Source organism: Pungitius pungitius, chromosome 1 (assembly GCF_949316345.1).
Source record: "Pungitius pungitius chromosome 1, fPunPun2.1, whole genome shotgun sequence".
In the NCBI taxonomy this organism is placed as follows: domain Eukaryota; kingdom Metazoa; phylum Chordata; class Actinopteri; order Perciformes; family Gasterosteidae; genus Pungitius; species Pungitius pungitius.
In genome coordinates this window covers 7936892-7946685 of record NC_084900.1, presented here as the reverse complement: position 1 = coordinate 7946685, position 9794 = coordinate 7936892, and the positions used below count along the sequence as shown (strand labels likewise).

Genomic DNA, 9794 nt, shown 5'->3' with positions numbered 1-9794 from the left:
ACAGTTAAAATCAAATTATTTATTTAATAAATGAAAAGGGTGTTGTGCTAAAAAGAACATCTCAGTTTAGGGCCTGTGGGGCAATTAACAGCACTCCAGTGGCAACAGTTCAGGTTGAAATGCGGGAAGATGCCTCTCCATCTTAGAAGAGATCAGCTAGCTCTGGTGTACTGGGTGAATTCTAGGGGCCATGGAGACGGACATCTGAGTCAGTCAGTGTTATGGCAATCTTAAGAGAAAGAAAATGGCCTAAATAAAAATTTGGATGGACAATAAGGCAGAAGGTAATTATGATGGGAATTGGTGCACTGGAAATAAGCCCTTCAGTGGTCTGTCCAGAGGTTCCTCCTTGGCTTTTGCCAGAGACTCCAGTTGACTTAGGCCTACTGGAGGAAAAGGAAGTTGCTGAAGTGGATCACCACAGAGTACAGTGATACATTTCAAGGAAATATAAAGAAGCAACCTATATATATACACAGATGCATCAAAGAAGACTGATACGAAAATGGGAATCATATGTTATCCCTCAATTAAACATTGAGTTTGCTAGAAGAATGAATGATGATCTAGCTGTATACACAGCAGAACTGATGGATATAATATGGATGGCTTTGCTGTGGGTAGAGAGCAACAGACCCAAGCAAGCTGTCATTGCATCAGACTCCGGCTCAGCTTTGACAAGCCTTAAACTTCTGCATTCTGAGTCTAGACGGGATATAGTGTATGACATGCTGCAGCTGGTTAACAATCTGGTTAACTCTGGGATTAGTACTTCATTTATATGGGTACCAGCCCAAATAGGTGTAGGATGTAATGAACTGGTGTGCGAAGAAAGCAGCAGAGCTGCCTGATATAGAGGTGAATGTAAAATATAGCAAAGCTGAAGTCAAAAGTATAATCAAAGCTAAAACAAATGCAAAATGGCAGTTTATGTGGGATAATGAACAATCTGGGAGGCACCTGTATAGAATCCAAGGACAAGTGGGGAAGAGCAGGAATACATACACAAGTAAGCAAGAAGAAGACATGGTGTCCAGAATGAGACTAGGACATACAAGAGTAAATGGAACATTATTTATAATGAAAAAGCACCTTGATGGAATGTGTGAAAATTGCAAAAAGTCAAGAGACCATAGAGCACGTAATAATGTGTTGTCCCAAATATCATCAAGCCAGACAAAGACTGATTTCACATCTTGGTGAAAAACAGATGACATTAAATATATATGAGTTACTGAAAAAATTTGGTTTAATTTTTTGTTTTCCTTTTTGAAGATAACTGGGTTATTTGTAAGGATTTAGGAAAGTGTAGGACGACCTCATGAACCACACGGCAGTCCAGATGGTGGCGGTAATGCTCCAAAAGTTGGTTGCCAACCGCCAATCAAAACCATACGAAAAAGAAGAAGAAGAAGAAGAAGAAGAAGGTGCGTGATTAACGAGCGAGCATCCACCCACACGAGGCGAACCTTTGAGGAAGACCCGGAACAGCGAGATGCCGGCGAAGCGGACGAGGAACACGGGGAAAGCCCACATGAAAGCGCTCCTGAGCCGGGAGATGCGACACAGCCGACTGGCCCTCTTCATTCAGCAGTTTGAAAAAGAAGGTTTTGGCAACCAATGCGGGTCAAATGGCGGGTGTCACCTTAGTCCAGTCGTCCAACGCCGTGGTCCCTAAACGTGTCGACCTTTGACCTTCTCTGCCCCTCCTCGCAGCACAGGAGCGCATGAACGAGTTGGACGGCCGGATGGAGAACATGTTGGCCACCGTGGACAAGGTCTTCAAGGTTGAATTGATGAAGATGCCTCCTTCTCTTCAAAAAACGCGCATAGGGGATCTGATAAGCGGTGAGCTTATCTCAAATAAACGTCAGGGCAATTGCACTTGTATATTTAAACTTTGGACAAGATAACTTCTTCCAAGGTCATTCCTGACGTGTTTATTTAATCACCCCTTTATGTTCCCTTTAGAGGAGGAAATCTCTGCAAGTGAGGTGTCGATTGCCATGAAGGTGAGTGGAGTCATTGAGGTTGTGGCGGCGGCTACAATGCAGCAGTGTTATTAAAACCGTGTATAATTATAATATACCATATGTTATATTATCACCTGCTGCAGAATGAGTCCCTCGAGATGCAGCAGCCCCTCAGGAGGACGCACAGCAAAAGAAGTAAACTTCCGTCCTTCAAACCCCGCCGTAGCACATTACCTTGACTGTGGAAAGCAGAGTTTATTACCCTCACATACTTTTATTTGCATTTTGTCTAAAGTAAAATCGACAGATTCATCTCTGGGTCAGTCCAGCCCGGTCCAGAGGTCCTCCTCCAAGGCCTCTAAGGTAGGTTCTAAAGCTGCTCATGTGTGCACTCATCAGGGAGATGGGCTGGTTTCAACTTGGCGCTTTGAGTGATGCAACTTGTGGACTAATCCATTTCTTGCGTAATTCTAATCACTTGTGCCATAGTTACTTTTTTCTTCATGTTCTAGGGAGGAAAGGGGACAAAAAGGACTAGGACATTGGTCAACAGTAACAGCAATGGAAGTCTCCGGTAAATATTGGAGATGTCTGTGTCTTATGTACACTTGGGGTAAATGATTATGCCATTTTAAGATGGCGCTTTATTGTCTACAGGAATGCCTCAGCCACCACCAAAAGAACTCAAAGCTGCCTGACCAAGACCAATGACCAGACCACCAAGGCAAAGTCCAAACTGAGGTCTGTTGCGGCCTTCACTGGAGCCAAACACATTGTGGAAATGCATGCAGTTTGCTTCTTTTTTCTTTTTTTTTTTTTAAAGAATTTTCGCAATACATTTTTAACTGGCTCGAGTTGACCTTGTGCCGTCCCAGGTCCGTCGTCTCGGCTGGTGATCTGCAATGTTCCTTGGCAGGTTCTGCTGCGCACATCTCCGTTACCACAGGACAGGGACAGGTATTGGTGTTTTTGTTTTTTTTTCTAATAATAGTTTTTTTTTTATTTTTTTATTTTTTTTATTGTCACTTGGTACTAGCTTTTGAGAAAGCAATGTTGTTTCAGCATTTTATTTAAAGCAATGGAATGTCCAAAGCTTTCCTTTACTGCTCATATTCCGAAGTGTTAAAATAGGTCGGGGTTATTATCAGATTTCCCCCGAACGTGTATGAATGCGTTCTACTTGTTCTTTCCAGACCGTATGCTTCTCTGAAGAAACCAAGGACGAAATCGACTTGGACGTGCTGGATGACGTGGCGTGGTGCCAGATTCAGAAGCTCACGGTAATGCACATTCCTTTTTTGAGATTTGACACAAGTGTATGGTTAAACATTTGGTATGTGCTGCTGCTTTTGGGTTTTCAGAGCCTGATGGACTATCTGTCGAGGCAAAATCGCTGCCAGCCATGACGAAGGATCTACTGTCGACAAGCATGGCTGTTAATTTCATTGAATTTGTTTTTTATATATTTTTTATTTATAATAAAGCTTATTTAACCACTGTGTACAAATTTAAGTCTGTAAAATAAAGACATGCTTTTCACAAGTTTAAAAAATGTATTTAATTCCATTACAGTTTATGTAGAAAGTTTATGATGAACGGTTTCAATATATTGGCTTGCACACAAAAATGAAACATCAGCAAGAATTACAACTAAAATAGTGCAGTGTTTGATCATTGCAGAGTCAAACATTAGCGCACAGGGAAGAATACATTAAAACTCCCAACATGGATCACTGGGGCTGCTGGGAGTGAAGCGTCTCCATCTCCACCTCCATGGGCTCCTCTCGGTGGGACTGGCCGGAGGACAGGGCCGGCGTGGGCGTCGGCTCCGTGTCCATCCGCGGGTAGAAGGGGCCGACCAGCCAGTTGAGGGGCGTGTTGTTGACCAGATAGTCCATGACGTTGTCCAGGGAGTCTTTGATTCTGCCCAGCTGGACTCTGCTGACGCTCAGCACGCTGTCCGGCAGGTCTCCCAGTGAGCTGGCCTTGCTGAAGCCGACGTAGACCTGTGTGGCGGCGCGGCCGAGCTGGAGCGCCTCCTGCTGGATGTGGCTGGGGAGGCCCTGCAGCCTGGAGACCAGGACCAGACAGGTGGTCTGGAGCTGTTGGGTGAGGGATTGTGCCAGGCTCAGGGTGCGGTGCTCGATAACCTGAGCGGTGGGGGAAGTGACGATATCAGTAACCTGAGGCTTTTCATTCGACGAGCTGGATCTCGTTGCGTATTTTAGTTCCGCTCCCTTACCTCTGCGCCGTGACCGTTCTGGTGCTGGTTCGCGCCGTTGGACCTCCACGTCGCCAGGGAGGTCAGCTTGTTGTTCACCATCTGGTTAGCCCCGTTAATGTTCTTTCTGCCATATTCAATCTAGAGAAACATTTGGTGGTTTTATTTTCTGTCCGTAAGCATTCAAAGAACGGCACTTGACTAAAAGTGAAGAGACCCACCAGGTCGACGGTGGAGTTCAGCTCCGAAATGAAATCCACGCTTCGCTGCTTGCCGTCCCTGACCTTAGCCACGGCCCTGGTGTACGCGCGCCTCCGGAGCTTAGTGGAGAGGGAACCCAGGCGGACGTAGTAGCTCGGCTCCTTCTGGTCGGAGCCTTTCACGGCTTCTGCCTCCAGCTCTGTCGCAAAGGGAGGGAAGCATGATGTGACTCGTTAAAAATGAGATATGCAGCGTTGTGTTTCTCTTGTGAAAATGCTGAATGCTTGTAGGAAAAGATAAAAGTATAACTTCTTAGTGTTTTGCATGTTGAAAGTGTCTGCCCGGGTTTCAATCTTTTGATGCGGATCAATTTACATTAAAATAGTTTTGTGTTTGCTATAAACATCCGCGCACCACCCTTCACTCGAAACAAAAGCTCCTTTAAGGACAGAATAATAAAAACTGTGTCTTCATGCACATCCTGTTTTCCCGGGAACTGAACTAAATCCCTCCTTAATGACGTACTCCAGCTCCTCTCAATAACTGACCTTTGATTCAGCTTGTTACATGAAAAAAAAAAAATCGCCATCCTTTCTTATTTGTTTTGGAGACGTGGACAACATTTTAAGCCAAAAGGGGAGATGAGGACGGGCAAACTACCAATAATCTAAGATAAATCATTGATTGTGTTTCACCACACCAGTAAAAAAAAAAAAAAAAAAAAAGTCACGTGATGAACGGTATCTGCTTTGTTGCACAAGACAAAGGTCTCACCCAGCTCCCCCTCCGTCAGGGGCAGGTACTGCTCCACCAGGCTCTCCGAGGTGCTGAGGGCCGTGTCCACGCCGCTGCTCACCAGCCGCGCCACCCTGCTCTCCAGCACTGTGCTGACGCTCCCGCTGACCACGGCCCTGGTCTTGTCCATCCCGCCCTGCACGGCGCCGCGGGTCTTGCCCACGACGCTGGTCAGAGTGTCTGACACCGTGTCCCGGGCACCGGACACCGTGCCTGTCACGACGTCCTTGGCGCTGGAGACAATCTGGCAACAGCAAAGGATGAGATTTCACGGTGGGAGGGGGTCGTGACGCAGGGTGCAGAGGTTTAACCCCCCCCCCCCCCCCCCCCCCCTTCCCCGACTAACAGGTTGGGCAATTTAGCTTGATTTTAAAACGGCTCCGACCTTTTGACCCTTTTGCTATTGATCATGAATCCGGCACATACCTGCTCAGACGGCTGGTTGAGGATCGGCAAGGTTTTCTCAATCCTGTCTAGACCTTTGCAGGCCAGGTTGTTGGCAATGGCAACTAAAGGCAAACAAAAAAAGAAATAAACATTGACAAATCAATGTGAAACAACAAATATATATATATTCTGAAAATACTGTGGAGCAAAGTAAATGAATGCTCCTTAAGGGGAAAGATTTGTGGATGATGTTTTTGGGGCCTCAAATTGCGATTGAAAATGTGAAATTGGGTCAAAGTTCACGATGACTAAGATGCAGCAGTCTGACCCGAACTTCCTGTTTGGAGCTCAGTGTGACTCAGCTGGACAGCACACAACTACCCTCACAGTTTCAGTCCACGACGCCCTCTTTTGACACTCGGAAAACGTTGTAGGGCCATTCGTCATCCACCATTCCCACACTGAAGGTGTCCTTACTCTGAAGCTCCAGCTTGCCGATGATGGGTGAAGCGGTGACGAGGGCCACGGAGGTGATGGTCCGGACACCTTGCTCGGCCGCCTCGCACACAGTCCTGATGTACGGGTGGGTGCCCTTGGTGCTGGAGTACGCGCTGGACACCAGGCCGTAGGTGGAGCTCACCAGGGGGAGGCTGGTCACCCTCTCCACCACATTCTGTGAGGGAATAACACAGACGAGTGGGAATACACTCTGGCTTTCTGTATCTGTGAGAGCAGTAATGGAGAAATATGGACAATGTTCGATCCTTTAAAGTGTAATAAATGGTCTATGACAATACGTGAAAATCTATTCTATTTCTGACATCACTAGTTATTTATTGAGACTTAAAATTCCCCAAAGCATCTCTTTCCTCTCAACAAAATCCAACAAATATTACCCAGACAAGTTGAATATCCTTATGTTAGATGGAGTCGTTATCCAAACTCACCTGATTTGTTATAACTGCTGCTGCCATTTCTGCTGAAAAACGAAAAACCTGTCAAGAGGTGAGACACAACGTTATCCACTCTACTCAATACACCCACACACGGTCTATTACCTGCGTATTACAGTAGTTGCTAAATAAGAATAGTGGGTCTTGTGGATTAGTTACAGAAACAGCTACGACAACGTTGTTACAAAGTAACTTTAAGGAGAGAAGTAGAGACTCACCGATGAGGACGCGGCACTTCCAGACTGTAAATGAGCGGAGTGACACTGCGACGCCTCCGCGGCTCTATTTATCTCCTGTCATTATCGCGAGAGTATCGTTTCTGGGCCAAAGGTAAAACGGATTACAGTTCAGACGGGGAATTCCCGTCGGACCACCAGTCACGTGCACGAGCTGTGATGTACCATGACGGTCTGATTTCTTATCATTTCACAAGACAAGTTTTTTTTTTTTTTTTTTTGCGGGGTGGTGGGTGGTCAAGTGAGAATTATTGTCGTTATATTTGCATGTCTGGTCAAGCAGGCTGTGGGACAGTATTTGACAAACACAAACTGCTACAGTAACCACAGTCATCATGGAAAAAACAAACATTGGAGAGTAGATGATGATGAAGTTCAGAAGACGTGAGACATGGATCAGACGCTCCAGTTGGCTGACACGTGGGTTTTTTTTGGGGCACATTCATCAGCCCTCGTGTGACTCAAATAGACCCCGTGACAATGCGCAGTAAACCAAAGGCTGTAATTGTTAATAAAATTCTGACTGAAGTAGAGCTAGTTGGCGTTTATGGTATAATACTTGATCACCTGGCTGTACTTTGCTTGCCAACACATCACATAAAGCCTGATCAAAGATTATGACGTTGACCATAAAATATGAGCAGATCAATGTCCATTACTACGTGGTGCCTGTGTGTGTGTAATGACTCATTAGGATTACATATTGAACTCTTAATAGTCCTGGATTTTCAGCAGTATATCATTGGCCCACAGCGTTTCTTTAATAGGAATCCTTTTAAATAAATGATGGGCTTAGAGAATTATAGTAGGGTCATCATTTTTAAATAGTCGGAATTACTATCTTTAATGGTTAGAAATCAGTTTTAGGTAAGGACGTTAAATGTGCCCACAAGATTGGGACATTTTTAACATTCAAACAGCGTGAACAGCACATGACACCAATACAGTTTATTTAAGTAGCATGCCCAGGTGCTACTGTGATTCACCACCCTGTGTAAATACCTTTCAAAGTGACATAGTCAGGGTCATTTTGGTTCAGTGTCCTAACTGAACTTGGAAATCACCTGAGAATCTTGCAGTCCGTCAGTTAAAGGGAAACAGTAAAACAAAATATTGGAATTCATTCATTTTTCAATTTTTCTACCCTTGTGCGACCATAATGAGTGAAAAATACAAACATGCTGATACACCTTTTAGATTAGAACAAAAGTGGTAACGTATTCAAATATATGGCCACCTGTTGTCCATGGTCTGCATGGATAAGACGATATCAACCATTATTATAAGTTAAGGAGTTGATTACCAACATGTAGTACATTAAATAATAAGGTGCACGACATTATAACAACTTTCTTTGCCTATTGTTGATGTTATTAGCACACTTCTTAGTATTTGCAGATGTAGGCCACTAGATGGCAGCAAAGAAGACAAATTCCATGTCCTATCTTCCCAGGATGTTTCCATTCAAGCCACACCTTGTTCTAATTTATTTGCTTACTATTAACATTGCCAGGAATGCAAATATTAAGAAAATAAATGAAATAAACAGTAGATGCAATTATAGACCAAGGAATATTACGTTAAAAATGATATAATCAATAACAATTGTGGAATGCATTGGGTTAATTGAAGTAAGAAAATGGCTTTATTACTTTAATTATATAAGAACTTACCCCTTTTGTGTCATTGATATATGAGACCCTAACCCTAACCCATCTCCAATGAGATAAAACAGCTAGTCCATTCTTTATAGATAAATTCAATACACATCTGCACGCTTCCAAGCAGAATACCGGCGGTAATGATGTGAGCCAGGTCATGACTGCTTTTCTCATTCTACATACAGATCAAAGGTCCCCCGGGGTCCGCTCGTTGGCAGGTGGCAGCAGGGTTGCCGGGTCTGGCACGACTAGATAGTCGATGCTCACACGGCGTCCCTCTATTGTGCCCTCCGAGACAGGTACGGCTGTTGGCGGCGTGCCGAGCCCCCCTGGCTGGGTAACGGATACCTGTGGGCTTCTGGGAAAGTTACACACCTCCAGATCAAACCCAGTCAGAGGCGCCGTGTGCATAAAGAGAGCAGACAGACAGAGAAAGACGGTGGGAGAGTGGCTGTCCTTTCATGGTCTTTGGATGGAGGCTGAGCTTTGGCCTCAGAGGAGAGGGGAAACCTCGGAGCAGTGGTGCACTTTACCTTCGAACAGACGTGTACCTGAGAGACAATTGCTGGTCTGCTGAACTATCCATCAAAACACTGTAACACGTCCCTGTGGATTCACTGGATGCAATGGGACACTATAACACTACAGATACACTAAAAAAAGCTAATAACTCTCTAAAATACCAACTCAAGGTTCTCAAGATGTCATGCACAGATTTTACATCATAGAGATTACTTTTTTATGTTTTCCAAATAAACTTTAACATACTCCTAAACACTTCAAAATAACTTTAATCAAAATATTTAATGTATTTGTTTGTTTCATTTCATGGCAAAACAAAGATTTAGACAGATGAAAATATCAAATAGTAGTCAAATTTGAAAAAATATTTCCAGTGTCTTGCAAAAAAGATCAGTGATATTCTTTTATAGAGACAATCCTGATAGCAGCTGTTTGCTGAAAGGCACCAATTATCTTTTAATCTCCACATGTGTTGAGTTATGTTCGATGATCTGTTCTGTTTATGATTAACCCATTTTGTATTACATTTGCACAAAAGCAACCAACACTGAAAAAATATGCAATATAGTGTCCACATTATCGTAGATATTACATTACATTACATGTCATTTAGCTGACGCTTTTATCTAAAGCGATTTACAATAAGTGCATTTCAACCATAGAGGATACAAACTCAGAAGAACAAGACGTGTCATTTCATCAAATAAGCCAATTTACAACTTGCTATAGATGAGAGCCATTATAAGTACAAATTTAAGTGCTACAATTTATTAGTGTTTTTAGTGAAGGTATAGTCTGAAGAGGTGTGTCTTTAGTTTGCGGCGGAAGATGTAATGGCTCTCTGC

The 9794-nt window shown here is 43.9% G+C and overlaps 2 protein-coding genes across 4 annotated transcripts; one reads left to right on the top strand and one right to left on the bottom strand.

Moving 5' to 3' along the window:
* Nucleotides 1-1382: 1382 nt before the first annotated feature.
* cdca9 (cell division cycle associated 9) lies at nt 1383-3516 on the top strand. Its single transcript, XM_037478034.2, has 10 exons — nt 1383-1607; nt 1717-1848; nt 1972-2012; nt 2117-2168; nt 2269-2336; nt 2486-2547; nt 2631-2714; nt 2849-2930; nt 3167-3253; nt 3335-3516. Exons 1-10 carry the CDS (start codon nt 1496-1498, stop codon nt 3377-3379), a joined length of 765 nt encoding a protein of 254 aa, XP_037333931.2. The 5' UTR covers nt 1383-1495; the 3' UTR covers nt 3380-3516.
* A 38-nt stretch (nt 3517-3554) lies between these two features.
* Nucleotides 3555-6819, bottom strand: plin2 (perilipin 2). 3 transcript variants are annotated; one of them, XM_037478031.2, is made up of 8 exons: nt 6749-6819; nt 6525-6572; nt 6055-6250; nt 5617-5699; nt 5170-5434; nt 4416-4594; nt 4216-4335; nt 3555-4123 (listed from the first exon to the last, which is right to left on the bottom strand). In XM_037478031.2, the coding sequence occupies exons 2-8, from the start codon at nt 6549-6551 to the stop codon at nt 3704-3706; spliced, it is 1290 nt and encodes a 429-aa protein (XP_037333928.2). In that variant the 5' UTR covers nt 6552-6572; nt 6749-6819; the 3' UTR covers nt 3555-3703. The 3 variants fall into 3 exon arrangements, with proteins under 3 accessions (XP_037333928.2, XP_037333929.2, XP_037333930.2); XM_037478032.2 differs by having other exon boundaries at nt 6525-6556; nt 6749-6786; XM_037478033.2 differs by having other exon boundaries at nt 6525-6553; nt 6749-6768.
* Nucleotides 6820-9794: the final 2975 nt, after the last annotated feature.